The sequence below is a fragment of the Giraffa tippelskirchi genome, chromosome 3, assembly GCF_054371585.1.
Source record: "Giraffa tippelskirchi isolate mGirTip1 chromosome 3, T2T-mGirTip1v1.2.pri, whole genome shotgun sequence".
NCBI lineage: Eukaryota > Metazoa > Chordata > Mammalia > Artiodactyla > Giraffidae > Giraffa > Giraffa tippelskirchi.
Window position 1 is genome coordinate 6,594,645 of NC_137277.1, and position 21,285 is coordinate 6,615,929.

At 52.4% G+C, this 21,285-nt stretch overlaps 1 protein-coding gene across 7 annotated transcripts in view; it reads left to right on the forward strand.

Annotated features, from left to right (window-relative positions):
- RAB37 (RAB37, member RAS oncogene family) overlaps positions 1-21,285 on the forward strand; it is a 65,858-nt gene that overhangs the window by 39,780 nt on the left and 4,793 nt on the right. For 2 of the 7 annotated variants that reach the window (XM_081575121.1, XM_081575120.1), the window contains exons 1-2: positions 17,371-17,524; positions 20,196-20,306. Coding sequence is in view for 6 of the 7 variants with exons in the window: in XM_081575120.1 (XP_081431246.1) it covers positions 17,432-17,524; positions 20,196-20,306 (204 nt within the window). In the remaining variant the exon portion in view is untranslated. Of the gene's footprint in view, positions 1-9,709; positions 9,821-16,988; positions 17,291-17,370; positions 18,272-19,043; positions 19,217-19,844; positions 19,882-19,988; positions 20,099-20,195; positions 20,307-21,285 lie in introns of those variants that run through there. The other 5 variants (XM_081575125.1, XM_081575124.1, XM_081575123.1 and 2 more) reach the window with 5 other exon arrangements.

Here is a 21,285-nt window from a genome sequence, read left to right on the forward strand (position 1 = left end):
GGAGAATCCCGTGGACAGAGGAGCCTGGTGGGCTACAGTCCGTGGGTCACAGAGAGTCGGACACAACTGAAGCAATAGCACGCAGGCAGGGGGAGGAGCCCCTGCATTGAAAGGGCCTGTTTCACTGGGTCTCTCCCACTCTGGAATAGAAGGTCCATGAGATGGCAGTTGCCAGGCCCACTGGAGAATTACAAAACCAAAGTCTCAACCAGGTGGACCTGAAGGAACTAAGCCTCTCAGTGGAGGAGCAAATGCAAACAGTGCTTAGCCTGACATCATGGGCCCAGAGCAGACAGTTGCCCAGAATCCAGGTGCCAGTGCTGGGCTGAACGGGTCTCCCTATGAGCTCTGCCACCGGCATGACGACGGCTCCCCTCACTGGGGCTTCGAGCTTCTCGCTTCTTTGTGAAAATGAGGAAGAGGCCACGAATCTGATGGAACTTAAATGTCAGCACCCCTCACTTGCCCCGGCCCCTATATCAAATTCATATTTCAGGATTCTTTTTCCCTTTTTTTTAAAATATATTTATTTGTCTGTGCCGGGTCTTAGTTGCTGCACCTGAGATCTTTAGTTACGGCAGGCATGTGGGATCTAGTTCCCTGACCTGGGATCGAACCCTGGGCCCCTGGGTTGGGAGTGCAGATTCTTAGTCACTGGACCAGCAGGAAGTCCCAGGATCCTTTTAAAAAGGGCCTCCAACGTTGTATGAGCTTCAGGCCTGGGATAAATGGTCCCACCCCGGGTATCAACCCCTTGACCCCAGAGCTCTTCTCACAAAAAGGAAGAGTCTCCTCCCCTCTCTTTGAGTCTGGACCAGCCTCGGGACTTACTTTGCCCAAGAAAATGCAGCAGAAGTGATGGTGTGCCATTTCCCACCCCCAGCCCAGGGTGGCCTCCGGCACTTCCTTTGCTCGCATGCTCCTTTGCTTCCTCCTTGAGAATGCACCAGGCTAACCAGCAGATCAAGAGCCACGCTGCTCTGGCCAACACCCTGCCGACTCCCAGACACGCAAGGGAGCCCAGCTGAGACCAGAAAGACACCCAGACTGAACCGCTGACTCACAAACTTGCTACATGCCACTGAGCTTCAGACAGTTCATGGCAGCATTATTGTAACTGAAAACTGAAAGACGACCCCACAAAATCCAGATCCACCCAACAGCAGCTGCCTCATTCTCCACTCCGCGGCTTTAGCTGCCCCGCGGTTTCTGTCCACTCCAGTCCCCTCTGCCCTTCTGACTCTTCCTTGCAGCTCCTCAGAGACGGCCCGTCCTGCCCCTGCTCTCTCAACACCCCCAACCTCACCTCTCCTTCTAATGTGGTTCAGATCAGAAGAGCCTTGGACCTCTAGTCATCCATGGCTTGTGATTCAAAACTGTAAGTTGCTCTAAGCTAAGAAAGCAGTACATGTTCATTTCAAGAAAATAAATTGTGAAATACAGATAAGGTTCGGAAAAAAAAAAGGATTTAATTGCCTTCATCTCATCACCCTGAGAAAATCACTTTTAGCTTTCAGGTTTATACCTCACCCATCTTTTATCTCTTCCTGCAGAAATGCAAAGTTATTCCAGAAATCAGGAGGAGACACTAATGCATGAGTTCATATCACTCACTTCTCAACAGATTTCCATCACAAACAACACCATCTCCTTTGAAAAAAGATGTCCTATAAAACAAATATCATCAAGAAGTTTGGTTTTAGGGAATTCCCTTGCAGTCCAGTGGTTAGGACTCAGAACTTTCACTACCAAAAGCCTGGGTTCAATTCCTGGTCAGGGAACTAAGATCCGGCAAGATACGTTGCACAGCCAAAAAAAAAAAAGGGAGGGGGGATGGTTTTAAAGCTTTGGAGAGCAGAGCCAGCTCATGTTTCTTTTTGGTAGAAATGCCTCCAGGGACTGAAACCAAAAACTTCTCTTGGTCACATTGGACTTGCAGACTACAGTCTTCTTCAGATTACAAAAGTAATGTGTATTCATTGTTGAAGAATAATGAAATACAGAGGAACCCAAACAGTACATGGTAAATCAGTTCTAATCCCACCCCAGAGACAACCACTGTTGAATATAAGTATGTGTTTCTATTACCAATTTTGTGTTCTTCTCTTTAGAAAAGCGGTTTCTTCCAGGTTAAGTAAAGGATCGTTCCTGTATGACTTTACTTCATCAATTAGTTTATTACATTTATTAGGGATTTTTAACACAGAAAAATGCAAAAAGTAAACAAATAATGCCCACTCTGAAATAATCCCAGTTAACATTTCTTTAAAAGGTAATGCAAACAGAGTTTTTTTTAAGTGTGGGAGAGGAAAAAGAAAATTCTTCTTTCCAACCCCACCTCACCATGTCCAGAACCTCAAAGGTGACCATTGTCAGACTCTATTGCCTCTTTTTAAAAAACCTTATGCAGGGACTTCCCTGGTGGTCCAGTAGTTAAGACTCCAAGCTTCCAATGCAGGAGGCACAGGTCCGATCCCTCACTGGGGAATTAAGATCACATATGTCACATGGTGTGGCCAAAAAAATTTTTTAAATAGATTTTAAAGCTTATGCATAACTAGAATATGCACCTAAGTGAAGTGCACATAAGTCATCATACAAGCAAACCTCTCTGGCCCTTCATCTTTCGCTTAATAATATAGTTTTTTCCAAACAGCACAATACAGATTTTCCTCATTCTTTCATCATTCACAATATTGCATGGCATGTAAATTCTCGAATTTATTTCACCAGTCCCAACTACTGGATTATTTGCCCTTACAAACACTACAGTGAGCAGTCCTGTACATATATCTTGGTGCACTTTTGCAAGCAAAGCCCTAGAACTGCTGAGTGGAAAAACATTTGCGTTTATAACTTTGATCAGTTCAGTTCAGCTCAATCGCTCAGTCACGTCTGACTCTTTGCAACCCCATCGACTGCAGCACACTAGGCTTTCCTGTCCATAACCAACTTCCGGAGCTTGTTCAAACTCATGTCCATCGTGTCAGGGATGCCATCCAACTATCTCATCCCCTGTCATCCCCTTCTCCTCCTGCCCTCAATCATTCCCAGCATCAGGGTCTTTTCCGATAAGTCAGTTCTTCACATCAGGTGGCTAAAATACTGGAGCTTCAATATCAGCCCTTCCAATGAATATTCAGGACTGATTTCCTTTAGGATGGACTGGTTGTATCTCCTTGCATTCCAAGGGACTCTCAAGAGTCTTCTCCAACACCACAGTTCGGAAGCATCATTTATTTGGCACTCAGCCTTCTTTATGGTCCAACTCTCACATCCATACATGACTACTGGAAAAACCATAGCATTGACTAGAAGGACCTTTGTTGGCAAATTAATGCGTCTGCTTTTTAATATGCTGTATGGGTTTGTCATAGCTTTTCTTTCAAGGAGCAAACATCTTTTAATTTCATGGCTGCAGTCACCATCTGCAGTGTAACTTTGAGAGAGATTGTCAATTGCTCTCCAAAAGGCCCTAGTGTAGAATCCCACCAATGGTGTATGTATGTGTGCCTACTTCCCCAAGTCTCAGCCAATGTTGACCATAATCAAAGTTTTAGCAAACCATTCTATATTATTTTTTATCAATCAGAGTTCCCCAGAAAAACAGGACTAGTAGGAGATCTATCTACAAAGAGAGATTTGGTCTAAGGAATTGGTTTATGCAACAGTGGGATCCAGCAAGTCCAGCATCTGTCGGACAGGCCAGCAGATTGGAAATTCTCAGGCAGGAGCCAATGCTACAATTTTGAGACAGAACTTCTTTCTCAGGGAAAGCTCAACTTTGCTCTTAAGATCTTTCAATTAACTGGATAAGGCAAATGCAGATTATTGAAGACTTACAAGTCACCAGTCCCAACTGCAGAATTACTTGCTCTTACAAATGCTACAATGAGTGGCCTTGTACACCTATCTTGGTGTACTTTTGCAAGCAGAAGTTGGTTGTAGATGTTAGTCACATCTAAAATATGCCTTCATAGCAATATCTAGATTAACGTTTAATTGAATAACAGGAACTATAGCCTAGCCATGTTGACACCTAAAACAAACATACCTACCCAAGAGAAATGGAAACATAATGTTCACACAGAAATGGGTATACAGATGTTCATAGCAGCATTATTTATTAGTAGCCAAAAGAGTGGGACCATCCCGAATACCCACCAACTGATAAATGGAAAAACAAAATGTTGTAAAGCCATATAATGGAATCTTATTCTATAATAGAAAGGAATTAATTGCTGCTACATGTTATAACCTATTGCTACATGCTATCACATCAATGAACCTCAAAAACAGTATACTAAGTAAAAGAATCAGTAACAGAAGATCACATATGGCATGTTTCTGTTTATATGAAATGCTCATAAAGTCTTTCTATCCTTAACCTTTGCTCATTTTTCTATTGAGAACTTCTTTTGAGAGCTCTTGATATTACTAAGTGTTTAACCCTTTATCTGGCATGTGTTATGCTGTGCTGTTAGTCACTTCAGTCGTGTCCGACTCCTTGCGACCCCCATAGACCTCAGCCCACCAGGCTTCTCTGTCCATCTTGCCAATATTTTCCCTCTGTCATTTCTCATTTGATTTCGTTGCTGTATCTTCTAATGACCAGAATATTTTTTTTTTCTATACAATCAGATCTATTGATCTTTTTCTTTATGGCATCTGAATTTCTTGTCTTGTTTGAAAAAAAAAAAAAAAGATTTCTAAGAACCACTGTAAGAGCCACGGTAACCACTCCATTCATCTTGGTTTTCTAAATGTTCCCCTGAATCATGAAATCACAGGAAAGCGATGTATTTAGACACCATTAGCCCGACTCCATTGAGAGGCCTCTACGGAAGTGCGAGTAGATATCAGGCCCCAGCTTTTAGCAAAGATCAATACAAAAGCTGGAGGAAAAGCTTTGAATCTTCTGCAAAATTACAAATGCCCATCTTGTCATTCAGGGCCTCCTGTATAAGGATCCACACAAGAGATTCCTCTCAGCAGCTCACGCCAAGAGAAAAATACTCAGTGATTGAAAGAACTCAGGCGTTTTTCCTGGCAATAAAGTACCACACACTCCGTCTGGCTTCCCATTTTGTATTGACTGCCAGGAAATCCAGAACCAAATGTAATGCTTAGATGCAGGAAAAACCCAATCTCACTTTGGGGAATTTATGCCAGGCATAATCAGGCAGCATTGTTAACTGTCCTTTGGTATAGTGGTGTGCATGCATGCATGCTCAGTCTTGTCCGACTCTTTGCGATCCCATGGACTGAAGCCCACCAGGCTTCTCCATCCATGGGATTCTCCAGGCAAGAATACTGCAATGGGTTGCCATGTTCTCCTCCAGGGGATCTTCCCGATCCAGGGATCGAACCCACATCTCCTGCACTGGCTGGCGGGTTCTTTACCACTGAGCCACCTATGGTGGGTTTGCTCTAAATCACCTCAGATCCCTTTTGGATGTGGATGAGACAAAAATAGGAACATAAACAAAATGACAAAAAGTGAGAACAAAGACACTTGTCTAAACAGTGGTGAAGCTGACACGGAGATTTCTGTCACAACCACAATTAATTAACCTTTTCATAAGTGCTTCCAAAAAGGGGAGGTGCCCTGGAAAATCTAGATCTGAGGTTGATATTTGGCTTCTCTGAGCGGTGAAATTTGGAGCCCACCTTGAGAAACTTCAGGAAAATCCTGGCAGCTGTTGAGTGGAGACACTCCTTTGTGCATCTAAGGTCATAGATTAGCCAGACCCCTCCCTAACATTTGGGGGGCCAGAGCTAGCACGCAAATGGCAGCCCATGTACCATATGTCTCGCTATTTTAACAGTCTAAAGCAAGCTAAAACAAGAATCTATCCAATCAGGGTTTCCCAGTGGTTAAGAATCCACCTTACAATGTAGGGGATTCGAGTCAATCCCTGGTAGGGAAACTAAAGATCCCACATTCCTCGGAGCTACTAAATTTGTGGGCTGCAATCACTGAGCCTGCAAGCAACAGCTAGAGAGTCCCTGTACCGCAAGGAAAGATCCTGCAAGCCGCAACTAAGACCCAGTGTAGCCAAATAAATGAACAAATATTTTCTTTAAATCTATCAAATCAAATACATCTGGACTTCCCTGGTGGCCCAGTGGTTAAGACTCTGTGCTTCCACTGCAGGGGGACACGGGTTAGAGCTCTGATCAGGTAACTAAGGGGCTTCCCAGGTGGCACTAGAACCTCCCTGCCAGTGCAGGAGATAGAGGAGATGTGGGTTCAGTCCCTGGGTCGGGAAGATCCCCTGGAGGAGGGCATGGGAAACCACTTCAGTATTCTTGCCTGGGAAATCCCACGGACAGAGTTGCCCAGCGGACTACAGTCCACAGGGTCACAAAGAGTCGGACACGACTGAAGCAACCTAGCGCACATGCGTGCTGGTAACTAAGATCTCGCGGGCCCCATGGTATGGCCAAAAAAAAAGTGCACCTGACCTTCCTACCTTGACAAGAGTACCTGCCTACCAACCCAGAAGCCAGATTTGAATATATCATTCTCAGAAGTTCTGCACCGAGACATAACAGCCTAATGACAGACTTCTTCTAGTCCTCAGCCCACCATCCACAGACATCCCCCTGCCCTCCCCACTCCTGCACGTTCCACACCCCCAAGGTCCTCAGAAGAGTGTGTGTGGACACCCAGCCTTCACACCCAAGCTCTGTCCACATCCCAGCAAACAGCCACCCCTTGGCCACTACTCAGGCAACACCAGAAGTTAGCTTGGAGCAAACTATAGTCTATAGGGGGACAAGTCTTTGGCTCCATGGACCATTTATTTCACGGGGAGGGGCACAGGCAGATAAAGACCAGCATAAGGGTGGCCCTGGATTTCAGGGGCAGTCATTCTATTTCTCAATTGATCAGCTCTGAGCTAGCCATGGTGGCCCAGAAAAAAAGTTTGCCCCCATCATCAAGTGACTCCTGACGTGATCATCTTCACCGAGTTGCTGTTTTTAAAAAGACCAGTCCAAGAGCATCATCCCGCCCTTGCCTCCGGGCAGAATTCTGCTGGATCTGAAATGCTGAACCCCGTCATCCTGGACTGTGTCCTCACTGATTCAGAAAAGGTCCCAAGAAGAGGGAACTGTTTTCACATGAGAGAAGCAGGTGATGATAACTCTTCACCCTGGAGAGGACAAGGATAAGGGCAGGAAGAATGAGAATCTGTCCTATCCTTTAGTAAAAGAGGTGGATGCAGATGGACAGACTGACCCCTCACATTCTGGAATATTCTCTCTAGGAAGCACTTCTTCCAGTTTGAGGAAGTTAGATTTGAGGTATAAATTATTAAAGCCACAGCACGCAACAAACAAATGGAGCCTTTGGGATGAAATAAAGGAAAGGAAAGAGAAGCCGTTCAGTCGTGTACGACTCTTTGTGACCCCATGGACTGTAGCCTAGCAGGCTCCTCCGTCTATGGGATTTTCCAGGCGAGAGTACTGGAGTGGGGTGCCATTTCCTTCTCCAGGAGGAAATAAAAACTGAATAGAATTTGATTTGGGAAGTAGGACTGAGGGACCAGAGCCAAAGAGCGTCCAAAGGCAACATCATGAATAACCACTGCTAGTGATTCAACGCCATGGTCAGAGCAAACAATGCTGGCGCCATGGTCTGACCCAAGGAGGCCTCGTCAATCTTCATAGTTTTTCATGTTTGTTTTTTTGTATCTTTATGGATTTGTAAGTTGAGCTAAAGCTGGCATCTCCCAAGTCTTTGCAGTGACCCTGAATGCTTGCCTTTGGACAGTGGCTACTGTCCACTTTGAAACGAAGGCATTTACCCACCCATTCATTCATTGAGGATCCACTGGCTATCAGCCTCTGAGTACATGTTTATTTCTTCCCTACCGCTTATGATTTTCTTTCAGATATCGCACCTGAACTTCCAGGTAATTCTCCCCACTACTTCCTCCAAGTATAGCAGTAGCCAGACCTTTCTTTCCCAGACTCTGTGTCCCTTTGAAATGCTATCCTCTCCAAGGACAAGTGAAAATTCTTCCCAATGTGTATATCCAGATGTCCTCTTTTTTTTCATTCTACAGACTTTCCCATAAGGGAGACCCTCCAGACACAGGTGTTCCAAGAAGCAAATGCCAGAAGGGTTAGGAAATGTTCAGGGATTTTGGACTTCCCTACTGGTCTAGCGGTTAAGACTCTGAGCCTCCAACCAGGGTTTGATCCCTGGTTGGGGAAGTAAGATTCCCTATGCCTCGTAGTGTGGTAAAAAAAAAAAAAAAATGCAAGGATATTATTGGGCGAAACACCTATGAAAACAATGGGGTGGGAGAGGCAGGGAGAGCGGTCAGATTGTGATGAAGGTGATTACTTTACAAAAACGCACGACATGAGAGTTGTGAGTTAAGTTTTATTTGGGGCAAAATGACTGCAACCCAGGAGACAGCACCCCAGATAGCTCTGAGAGACTACTCCAAGGAGGTAGTGGGGGAAGGTCAATATGTGTGATTTTGGTGAAGGGGGAGTTCATGTAATTGAGCACCTATTTTACAAAAGATATTTTTCTGCTAGTTACAAGGAGCCAATGTTACCATGAAGGAATTTAGTGCTTTTCTAGATATGAAGAGATGCAAGGATTGAGGTCATGAAATCAAGTCCTGAAAATATCTAACTATCTAAAGACCTGTTCCACCAGTTTTTCTGGAGCACATAGTGCCTCATTCTTCACCCTGATCTCCCTTCCAGGCATCTCGAAGGTCAACAGCTGCAGCAACACCGGATTCAGTCTCCACAGAAGCAGATGTCAGATGCCCTTGCATGCGTGCGTGCTAAGTCGCTCCAGTGGTGTCTGACTCTATGCAGCTCTATGGATTGTAGCCTACGTCAATGGAATTCTTCAGGCAAGAATACTGGAGTGGGTTGCCATGCCCTCCATCAGGGGATATTCCTGACCCAGGGATCGCACCCAAGACTCTCACGTCTCCTGCACTGGCAGGTGGATTCTTTACCACTGGCGGTAAAGAATCCACCTGCAACGTGGGAGACCTGGGTTCGATCCCTGTGTTGGGAAGATCCCCTAGAGGAGGGCATGGCAACCCACTCCAGTATTCTTGCCTGAAGAATCCCATGGACAGAGGAGCCTGGCAGGCTACAGTCCATGGGGTCGCAAAGAGCTGGACACAAGTGAGTGACTGAGCCCAGCACAGCACCACCTGGGAACCCGGCAGATGCCAACTCGTGGTTGACCCAGGTCTGTTCCCAGGTGAAGGAGGAAGAGCAGGAAGGCTGGGTAGACATGTGCGAGGCTGCTGTGAAGTCTCTGGAAGTTTCTGCAAAACTGTGAGAGAGTCTAGGAGCCATAGTTGGCTTTTAGGCTTTTAGGGAAGTCTTGCTTCTCCCAGGAACAGACCAGTGACGGCCTGCAGAGCGCAGCAGTGGGACCTCAGTCAGTGATGCCCCATGGGTTGGAAGTCTGAGAGGCACATTCTCAAGGTCACCTGAGATACTGATTAACTTGGGTTGAAACAAGATTTCCTTTATGCTTTCATGCCATGTTCAGTGGTTTCACTAGGAAATCCAGAGCTTGGGGTGTGTAGGGGTGTGTGTGTGTGTGAACATGTGTATGTGTGTTTAGAAGGAACCTACTCCCACAGTCCCAGAACCTCTCAGCCGCCCCGTCCACACTTACAGGTCCTCAGCCCCCTCTGTTGCTCCCTTTCAGACCATCCTGGTGGGGGACAGCGGCGTGGGGAAGACATCCCTGCTGGTTCAGTTCGACCAGGGCAAGTTCGTCCCGGGCTCCTTCTCGGCCACCGTGGGAATCGGATTCACAGTAAGCACTCCTGGGCTCGGGGGCCCTGCTGGGCCTCTGACAGGGTCCCAGCAGGAAACAGGTGGACGCTCACACTGGGTCATTCAGGAGGTTTAATAAAACGGCTATTTGCAGAGGTGCAGGCAGTGGGTGGAGAAACCAGAGGGATGTGGCAGGGCCCTTGGGCAGTTTCAGGGCATGCGTCCCACCCCAGGTCTGAAGAAAGAGAAGAGGGAACTGTTGGCAGAACCAGGAACAAAGAGGGCCATGTGCAGAGGACTGCCCTAACCCCAGCGGTGGAACACAGCCACCATCGGAGCCCACCCGGGAGGCAGCCAGGGCAGTAAACCGTCCCCCGTCCCACACTGCTCCCCTCCTGCTCCCCGTCTGCCTCCTTCTGGGGCTCCGCATGACCAAAGACAGCTAGAAGGCAAGGGAATATCCTGACATAGATACAGGGCAAGAAGAAGCCCCGATAGATAAAGAGGTAGCTTAAAAGTTGCGCATAAGTCCATGGGACTTCCCTGGCGGCCCAGTGTCTGAGACTTCACTTCCCATGCAGGGGCGCAGGTTTGATCTCCGGTCTGGGAGCTACGGTCCCATGTGCCCTGTGCCAAGAAACCAGAACAAAATAACAGAAGCAACATTGTACCAAATTCTTTAGGTTGCTGCTCAGTCGCCCAGTCGTATCCAACTCTTCAAGACCTTATGGACTGTAGCCCACCAGGCTCCTCTGTCCATGGGATTCTCCAGGCAGGAATACTGGAGTGGGTTGTCATTTCCTCCTCCAGGGGATCTTCCTGACCCAGAAACCGAACTCGAACCTGCATCTCTTAATCTCCTGCATTTGCAGGCGGGTTCTTTACCACCAGTGCCACCTGAGAAGCTCTTTATAAGACTTTAAATTATTTGTAAAACTTTTTAAAATGGTCCACATCAAAAAAAAAATGTTATACACATGTCCAAACTCAGCATTGTCTTGTGGGTCCTAGGGCGTTGGCACGTCAAGGGTTAAAGTTCAGGTTTCCACACTCTGTCTCTCCCTGGACATACCACAGGGGGGAAAGCTCAGATTAAGGAAGCATCCTCAGGTTTTGTCTATTCTTAGCCCCTCTGCAGGCCACAAAGCACTTCCTATAGTCCACATCCTTATTTCTCTCCACTTTCACTATGCCTGCCAACGGCTGGCAGCGACCTTGAATCCTGGGGAAGCCTTTGGAAAGCTTTTCGGCCCTCTCTTGGATGGTGGCAGGTGCAAAAGGGCCTTCTTTAGGGGTCCCCAGAATCCTAGTATCTGGAGATGTGGAAGGACCAATGTCATTTCTTGGGCAGCATGGGTGTTTGAAAAGCCAGCCTCCCAGACCAAACAGAGCACCAGGCCTGGGAGGTGCTGGGACACAGCAGAACCATGCTGGTGGGAAGAGAGAGGGGACACCCCCAGAATCTGGACTTGACCACTGGGTCACCATGCAGAAGGCAAGGGACCATGATGGAGCAGAAATGAGAGACTGGCCAGGGTATGTGCCGGGGCCTGAAGTTCAGCCTGAAAAACCAGCACCCACAGCTCCTAGTGCTGGGAGGGGCGAGGCTGAGTCCAGGAGGGGCGGGGCACACTGGCAGCCCCCAGGCTGCCAGGAAGCCGACCAGGATGGGGGTGCCAGGCATCCTCCACCGCGGGCCCGCGTCACTGCCCCTCAGCATGCAGGGCACAAGTGTGCCCACACTCACGCTCCTCACTCACTCCACCCCCATCCTCCCGCGTGTCAAAGGGCAGAAGGCAGAGAGGGGGTGGGGGTGGGGGTAAACTGATTCACGCACCTCAGAGGCACAGGTGTGGGACCTCCAACGTCTGCCACCAGCCTGGTGAGAAAAGTGAGGCGACCTGCCCGTGTGAGCGGGAAGAAAGCGAGTGGCCAGCAGCACACAGGCCAGGCTCTCCCTCTCTGCTGGGCCTTGGCTGCTTGCCTGGCCCCGGTTCGCACCTCAGGACAAACCCACGGGCAGCTTATGCTGCGTGCGGGCCTGGGGGCCCGATTCGGGCCTGAGTCTGGGGTCTCCTGGGTCCAGTGTGTGGCCCAGGAGCAAACCAGGCACACACGCTACGCCTCAGCCCACAACTGGCTGTAGAAGGTGGTGACGACAGCCTGTGACACGTGACTAACCGTGGGCCGGACACCATGGCCCAACTCCACACAGAGAGGCCTGCAGCGGCCGCTGGGAAAACGTCAGTCTCCTCCACAAGCCCCCTTCCCCACCCATCTGGCTAGCACCAGGGACCTTCCACTCATTTCCTTCCCAGAGACAGGTCTCCTTCCAACGCTCTGCTCAGACCAGCTGGATCTTTGCCCAGCAGCTGAAGTCTCCCATGTCCTCTGACACAGGAGCTGGAGGACACGGGGGTCTCCTCCCAATATCAGTGGTCTGGGGGTGCCTAGAGAGCTGGGTTGCCAGACACTCGCTTGTCCACCTGTCGTTTGCACATTAACTTGAAACACTGCTGACAGCTCATTGTTGTTCAGTTGTTAAGTCATGTCTGACTCTTTGCAACCCCATGGATGGCAGCACACCAGGCTTCCCTGTTCTTCACCATCTCCCTGAGTTTGCTCAAACTCATGTCCATCAGTGATACCATCCAACCATCTCATCCTCTGTCACCCCCTTCTCCTCTTGCCCTCAATCTTTCCCACCATCAAGGTCTTTTCCAATGAGCAGGCCATGTGCAAATGTCCTGTGGCCAGCCCTGGCTGTGGTCAGAATTCCTGGTAGCTGGTGGGGGTGACCCAGCTCATTAGGCTGAGTGGAGCCTGGGCAGCAGGAGAGAGGAGGAGTCCTTGACCTTCACTTTAAAGGAGACGGAGGTGGGAAATTCGCTGGTGATCCACTGGTTAGGATTCTGCACTTCCACTGCAGGAGACATGGGTTCAATCCCCGGTTGGGGAAATAAGATCACACCTGCCGCAGGGCCAGAAAAAGTCAGTAATAGTAACAGTAAATACAGGAGACAGAGGTGAGTCGGGAGACCACTGGGATCTGTCCCCAGGCCCCCTCCGGAACCTCTGAGCCCATTGCTTCCGTAAGTGGGACCTGCCCAGGTCCTGGGTGGATGCCTCTCAAAGCAAGGTCTTCGCCAACTCCTCCATCATCAACTCCACCAAACTGGAGGCAGAGTCCTACAAATGAGTTGCTGGGGTGCTGACACCCACAGGGTTCACACAGCAGTCTCCCCAGCCAGCCCCCTCCCACCCCAGTCAGGTCCTCCTGGCTATGTCTTGGCTCGATGTCCCCTAAACGCTCCAGTTTGCCTGAACACAGCTGTAATATTCATCTTCCTAAAACTTCATCCCTGTTCCCCACCACCTAGCGCCATCTGTGGCTCATCTACCACCTTCCAATAAAGTTGGAATCCATCCTCTGCTGGCCAAGGTCTGGCGCAGTTCAGCCCAGTGGTTTCCAAACACACAGGAAATCCACATAAAAACCTCCAGTTTGGGGACCGGCACCTCGGACTCTGATGTAGGTGTTCCCCCATCTCTGGGGGTTTCTTCCAGCCCCCTCTGCTGACTCCCTCATCTCCTCACTGCACACAAAAGCCGTCCTCTGAACAACCATATGAGGTTTCACGCAGCATCATCACTTCCATACTGGGAGGTTGTGTGGGGGTGTGGGGTGACTTGTGTACAGGAGGAGGGCAGGGAGATCAGTTAGAGGTAAAGTGTGGGGTGTGTCTTCTGGACTTGGGGGTGATGAGAGGGGCTGGGGTCATTGAGAGACACTGTATTCAGAGAGTGATCTCTACCTCTAGGGAAGGTGTGAGATGTGGGGGTCAGTGAGGAGGGTGTTTGTGCACTGATGTGGCCTGTGTGTTGGGGAGTGGTGTTGAGTCATGTCTGTGACCGTGAAGGGGTGACATGTGTTAGGGGAATGTGAGATGTGTGTGTTGGTGGGGGGGTAAGGCATTGTGTGTTTATGGCATGATATGAAGTGCGCCTGTGCTCACTGATAAAAGTCCATGTGGAATGATTTGAGGTACTTATGTGACTTGAACTGAGGTGTGCATGACGTGAGTGGTGTGTGTTTTTGTGGCGTGGAGTGTGTGTGTGATTTGAGGTGTGTGCGTGAGGTGTGTGCATGATGTAAGGTGTGTATTTGTGGTGTGAGCTGTTGTGTGTCTGTGGTATGAGTTGTCTGGTGTCTATGATGGGGTGTGAGGTACGTGTGTGTCTGGGTGTGAGGTGTCTGTGATGGGGTGTGACGTGTCTCTGTGTGTGTGTCAGGTGAGGTGTGTGTGTCTGTCATATGAGGTGTGTGCATGTCTGGGTGTGAGGTGTCTGTGATGGGGCGTGACATGTCTCTGTGTGTGTGTCCGTGGTAAGGTGCTAGGAGTGGGTGGGGTGACGTGTGCCCGGTGTGAGTACTCGGGGAGATGCAGGCTGCCCCGGCGTGTACACAACACTAGAGAGGCCATCAGGAAGGCTGGACTCCCCAGAGGCTGTGTCCTCTGTCCACTCTCTCCGCCACCCCTCCCGTCTAAAGACACTCCCCGTCTCTGAGTGGGCTGTGCGTCCTCCCTTTGGGGCAACACCTGCCTCCCCTGCACCCCCCAGCTCTGAACCTCCCTGACCCCCTCTCACTTCCGCCTCCCTGGAGGCTGCCCTTGAACACCCCACCTGACGCTGCAGTGTCCCAGAGGACCGCGTGTGACATACTCTGCACACAACACTGCCCACAGGCCCCAGACCCGGCAGGCCAGACAGATACGGCCCCGAGGAGTCCAGCTGGGCCTCTCTGCCACGTCTGTGGGCTTCATGTCCCACTGCCACCAGCCTGCCCATAGTGGAGATGCAGCAACACAGTGACCATTTCCAGAGCACCCACACCAATGGGCAACTTTCTCCATCCCAAACCTGCCACAGGACAAACCACAGCTGGAGGCCAGAAATCAAGGCATGGGCAGGGCCACACTCCCTCTGAAGGCTCAAGGGAAGGACCCTTCCTTGCCTCTTCCAGCTTCCGGCGGCTCCCAGAAACTCTTGGCATTCCTTGACTCGTAGCTGCAGCGCTCCCGGCTCTACATTTGTCTCCCCATGGCCGTTTTCTCCCTGCATCCTTGTCTTAAAAGGACATCATTCACATTGGATTGAGGTCCCACCCCCTCCTCTGTAGACAGCATATTAAAAAACAGAGACATGACTTTGCCGACAAAGGTCCGTCTAGTCAAAGCTATAGTTTTTCCAGTAGTCATGTACAGATGTGAGAGTTGGACCACAAAGAAGACCGAGCACTGAAGAATTGATGCTTTTGAACTGTGGTGTTAGAGAAGACTCTTGAGAGTCCCTTGGACTGCAAGGAGATCCAACCAGTCCATCCTAAAGGAGATCAGTCCTGAATATCCATTGGAAGGACTGATGCTGAAGCTGAAGCTCCAATACTTTGGCCACCTGATGCAAAGCGCCGACTCATTGGAAAAGACCCTGATGCTGGGAAAGATTGAAGGCGAGAAGAGAAGGGGACAACAGAGGACAAGATAACTGGATGGCATCACCGACTCAATGGACATGAGTTTGAACAAACTCCGGGAGATAGTGAAGGATAAGGAAGCCTGGTATGCTGCAGTCCACGGGGTTGCAAAGAATCGTACGCGACTTAGCGACCGAACAACAACAACCTATCCTCTAAGACCTCATGTTAAATAATTATACCCGCAATGACTCTACTTCCAAATAAGGTAACATTCTGAGTTATTAGAGCTTAGCACTCGAGCTTCTCTCTGGGGAGGGGCGAACCACAGTGCAACCCACATCAGCCTGGTTGGCAGAGGAATGCCAGAAAGGACCAGACCACATCCCCTCTCTTCTTCCTCCTCAGTCATCACCCTCTTGGGCTGAAACCCTCTTGCCTGCAGGGTTCCTGTGTGAGCCCTCAGAAGCACAGAACCCAGGACACTGAATGGACTGGGGCGTTTTTTGCGACCAGAGCCTGTGACACCCAAATAGCAGGCGAGAGGGGACATGGGCGGGGCTCTGTGCCCTCCCTGCTCAAGTCCCTCCCTATGTGGTATGAGGTTGTGGCACACCCACTTCCGGAAGATGGCTCCTGGGACTTCCCTGGTGGTGCAGTGGTTAGGACTCCGCGCTTCTAAAGCAAGGGGTGTGGGTTCGATCCCTGGTCAGGGAACTAAGATCCCACATGCCTCACTTTGAGGCCAAAAAAAAAAAAAAAAACCAATAACAATGCTCCATGGAAAATAGCTCCAGGTGATGCCTAAAGTTACAGGGCAGGAGGCGGGTATACACGCAGTCCCCACGAGGCTTATGGTCGCCTGTAAGCCAGGCCTGCCACTTGCCCCTCACCCCCAATACCTCAGTAAAGAGGTGCAGGGCCCATACCCCTCTACAGGCCCCTCATCCAGTCCCTCTATAATGTACCCACCCTGTTCCGTGGGAACCTGACTGCACTTATGTAGGATTTGGGATCAGGTAACTGAATGATGGGATGGCATCACTGACTTGATGGACATGAGTTTGAGTAAGCTCTGGGAGTTGGTGATGGACAGGGAAGCCCGGCCTGCTGCGGTCCACGGGGTCGCAAAGAGTCAGACACGACTAAATGGCTGAACTGAACTGAATTGAATGGTTAACCCAGGCCAGGGCCCCTGAACTCTGCTCTGAACCACCTCTTGGACACACTCTTAGTCTCTGTCAACAGGAGCAGCGGGGTTCCTGGGAAGTCCTGGAGACTCAGCTCAAACTGATTCACAGCTTTATGAATTCATTTGGTACCAGACTTTAAGCCCTACTAGGTGCCAGAGGGGAGGGCCACACGTGGATAAGGCTAATCCTGCCTTGAGGAGCACCTGGATTGGGAAGTGTGCCGGGAAGCCCGCCTGGGAAGGCTCTGCCGGTAGGGGACACTCTGGGCACAGCCCAAGAGGTCAGGGGGGGACGGGGAAGTGTCAAAGTCCAAGCACCGGCCGGGGGCCCAAGCAAGTGTGCTGCAGAGTGAATACCCACCGGTCGGTAAACACAATTACATTCGAATGACGTCGAGCTAGGGCGCGTTAGCAAAAGCGAAACTGCCTGTGAGCTGCGCTCAGAACGCAGGCGTGCTCTCGAACCCTGAGCCGCGCGGCCCAGGGCCGTTTCCAGGCTCCCCGGACCCCGCCCCCAGCCCACCCCAGCCAGCCACCTGTGGACCGCGGGGCGGATAGAGCTCGGGCGTCGCCTGCTGGCCGCGCTGGGCAGCAGCAACCCGGGCGCCGGCCCGCGGGTCCCAGTGATGCCAGACCTTCCCCAGAAGGCGGGGTCCCCAGGGACAGCTCCCCGTGGGGCCCTAATCCCGGCAGCTGGCGGCCTTGGGGACCGGTCCTAGGCTGGATTTGGCCTACGCCCTCCGATCGGTGCGGCTCTAGGGGCCTGCCTGCCCCCTCGAGAGCTGACTCTGCGGTCCTGCGCGCCCCCGCGGGACAGCCAGCTCCCCGCCAGTGTCGTTCAGGTGGCGGAACAGAGGGAGGAGCCTGTCGGGGTCCCGGCCCGGGGCGGTGGAGGGGAGAAGGAGCGGGCGGAGCTTCAAGCGGGGCGGTTCCTGCCTGTCCCTCGGCCGCCGCCGGCCCCAGCTCACCTCTGGTCCAGGGACATGACGGGCACGCCTGGCGCCGCGGCCACCCGGGATGGCGAGGCCCCCGAGCGCTCCCCACCCTGCGGTCCGAGCCACGATCTCACGGGCAAGGTGGGTGGGCCCCGCGCCCAGCGCTGGGGACTCCGGGGCCGGCTCTGGGGACCGCCCCTCCCCGCGCCCTTCGCTCCGAGACCCTCCCCGCCCCAGCCCCTCTCTGGCTGGGTCTGCGCTGGACCCATCCCACCCCCCCGCAAGCAGCCAGATCTTCCCAGCGTAAACGGGGGGAGGGTCGAGACAGGGCCCAGGCCCATGTCAACGTCCAGGGATCTGGGAGAGGGGAGAGGAGCATAGGAAGTACTGAGTGACTCCCCACCCCTTGAGGACCCCAGCCCCATTTCCCTCTGCCTCACTTCGGCCAGTGCGAGCCCCGGGGAACCCCGTGCTTCTCGCTAACCCCTGAGCCCACAACTCTCCCAGGGCACAGGCACCCCAAGCGCTGGGAAAGACTCTGAAGGGACGCCCCCTGACGGCGGGGGGAACTTGCGCTTTAATGCCTTTCTCCCAGGGTGGACTAGGACCCCAGCTGCTCCCAGGAGCATCCCTTCCCCTCCCACCCCTGCAGCCAGCTGCCCACGCCTTCTTCTGGGAGGATGTTGCTAGCCAGAACAGTAGACTCACCTGGGAATTTTTTAGACCCTGAGAATGATCGGATTGGTTAGACACTAGTACCCCACCTGGGAGAGTTTAAGTCAGCTCTCTGGGCCTGCTTCCCTCTGCGGGTGGCCCTGGACGAAGGAGGTGGGGCTGCTGTTGGACACTGAGCTGCCTGCCCTTCCTCTGCACCCTGGGAGCAGACAGGTACCGGGATATCTGAAAGAGGGAGCCCGGAGCCTCCACTCTTCCTCCGTAGGGTCGGGGAGAGATGAGGGGGCCGGCCCGTCTCCTACGACATGACCTTGAAGAAGACCTGCCTTTCTCTGTGCTTTGCTTTCTTCCCTCCACCCCGCCCCCCTTCTTTCAGAGGAAGCTAGTCCGCAAGTCACCCTCCCTGAGCCGTTGAGATAGGCGTCCCAGTGCGGGCTGCAGGCAGGAAATGGGCCCCCAGTGTCTTCAGGGGAGGGGGAGCCACTGAGAACCAGTCTTGGGCCACAGGGCACTGCCTGACCTCCTTGCTTGACAAGCCAGCTGGGTGTTTGCCTAGGAGGTGGCAAGGCTGGGCAACTGTTTGTGTTTGGTGGACTTGCCTGGCTGGGTGGGTGGCTGGCATCGCTTGCTCAAGGCAGCTGTGATCTCTAAAGCACACAGGTGCTTCCCTTCCCTCCCTCTCTCCCTCCTGCCCCATTGGGTACTGGTACCCAGGAACCAGGGAGCCATGCAGGCTCCAGAGAGCTCCCCAGCCCCCAGCCCACCATCTGTCCCTTGGGCCAAGTGGGCTTTTGTGGAGAGTTGGCCCCAGCCCCCTTCATGCCCGAGGCCTGCCAAGGAGACTGAGTCCTGGATGGTCTAGGAGGAGCCTGGTGGAAGCTCCTTGCGAAGGATTAGAGAGGATGAGGCTGCAGGCAGGCAGCCCCCACCCCTGGGCCACTCTTCCAGAATCTCAGGTGGTTCATGCCAACATTTTTGACCCTAGCCATTAACAGACTCTAGAAAGGACTCCAAGAAATCATCCATCCTTCCTTCTAACCACTGTGGGAACTGCCACAGAAAGGTTAAGGGATCTTCCCAAAGTCCTCCAGTCACCCACATACAAGCCGGGACCCCAGCCTTCATGCACCTTTGGCTCAACTGCCCATCTGTCACCAGGTTAGCTAATCCCATACCCCATGGTCACAGCAGGAAAGCCTTTGGGTTCCATGGTCAAGGTCAAGGCCCCCAAAAGAACTCAAACCTTAGTCCCTGCTCCACCCATTAAGCATCTATTCAGCCAGTTGGAAAAAATTCCAGCTTTAGGTCTCAACCCCTGTTCTCTGAGTTTGAGGAGTGACAGGAGAGAGGGGCCGCCTCCCCATCCCCACTCTACCCCATCCCCAGAGGAGAGGAGCGGAGACTGGCCAGACAGTAAAGGGACAGACACACACCCACACACACTACCTCTTGCCACCCCCCCCATGCTAATCTGCAAGCCATTTGTCCCACTTGGGAGGTTACTGTGGAAAGCATTTCAGGCTAAATGTCTCTCCACCTTAGTATAAATTTCAGCCTTCCCTAATTCACGCAAGGCTTTTACAAACAGAAAATGTCATTAGGAACTTCTAAATAAAGGTGACCAAAAATAAAACACTGGAACACGAGCAATTTTAGATTATGCCTTGGCAACTGACAGAGGCCTACCCTCCTCAGATCCTGATACCCTCCCTTGGGTGGAAATCCCTGGCTGAAATATTAATGCTTCTCTTTCTGGCACCGTGGCCCCACCCATGTGTGCACGCAGGCGTGGAACACACAGCAAAGGACAGGATCCCAGCATGGTATGGCGGGGGGCCAAGGGGGGCAGAGTCTAGACACACGAAATGTGATTGTTCTTGGGGCCATGGAGCACATTTGTGGACCTCTTGGTTCTGGGGTCTCAACTCAGGGGTCCCAGAAACCAGATGAGGACAGGAGGGTCCGAGGGAGCGGCTGCGAGGCCAACGGGAGCTCAGGAGAGTGGAGGAGAGCAGGAGGCGGCAGGCTTTGCAGAAGCAGGTGCCCGCTCGGAGCTCAGCATCCTTCCCTGGCCTTCCCTGGAAGCCCAGAATCTCGCCCCAGCGCCCCATTAACTGCCTCTGCCCCCATCTCCTAGGTGATGCTTCTGGGAGACTCAGGCGTCGGCAAAACCTGTTTCCTCATCCGATTCAGAGATGGGGCCTTCCTGTCCGGGACCTTCATAGCCACCGTCGGCATAGACTTCAGGGTGAGGTGGCTGCAGGCTCCTCCTCCCAGCGGTGAACCAGGGGTCACAGCTTCAGGCACGGGGGGGCTGTCCTCTCCTCCCTGCGCTGACCCCTCAGGTCTGCAGTGGCTCACCCTGGGGCACCAGGGTGCTCCCCTAGGGGCCCTAGAGATGGCCAGGTTAGAGGAGTCTGGGCTTGTGGGGCTCCTTGCCCCCCCTACAGAATGAGAAATGAGAGACTGCGTCTTAAAATCCTGCCCCTGAGCAGGGCAGACACACCCCACGGTGTGAGCTGGTCCATCGGGCAAGACGTGAGGTCACCCAGTCTTTCTGGAGCTCAGGGCAGCACCGCAGGGCACGAGGTTGAGGAGCTGGACTGGTCCTGCGGGGAGAGAGCAGTGGCCAGCATCCCGCCCCCTCACCGGGAGGAACCCATCTTGGGTTGGCATCAACAGATTGGCGTCGGGGTTGCCAAGTGCTCTGAGGGCTGCACAGCCCCAGGGGCCAGGAGGGCACAGGCCTAACCCTGGGAGTGGGGCTCTCAGAGGCCGGGTGCCTCCTCCCAGTGGGAGGGGAAGCTTCACCTAGCGGGAGAACCAGTGGGCGACCAGGGCAAAGACAGCCCTGCAGACCCACCTGCTGAGGTCTCCGAGATGCTGGTGGGCACCTCATCTCCAAGAGCTACTTTGCAGTGCTGAGGCTGAGCCCTGGGAGAGGCAGACAGAAGCAGGGAAGAGGCGGGACACCCCCCCCACCCCCCAGGGCTCAGCCTGTGTGCCCTGCTGAGCCCTGGGGGGTGGGGCCGGGTACGTTCTCAGGCTGCTTGCTTTGGTGTGTTGTGAGAAGGACAGACGGACTCCACAGAAGAGAGGGCTCTGAAGTCGGGCTGCCTGGGGACAGAGTCCCACCGCCCCGATGGGGCGATCTGGCTGGAGACATCTCCCGGGCTTGTCAGATGCCCTGGCACCCTGGGGGAGCAGCCAGACAGGATGCCTGCCGT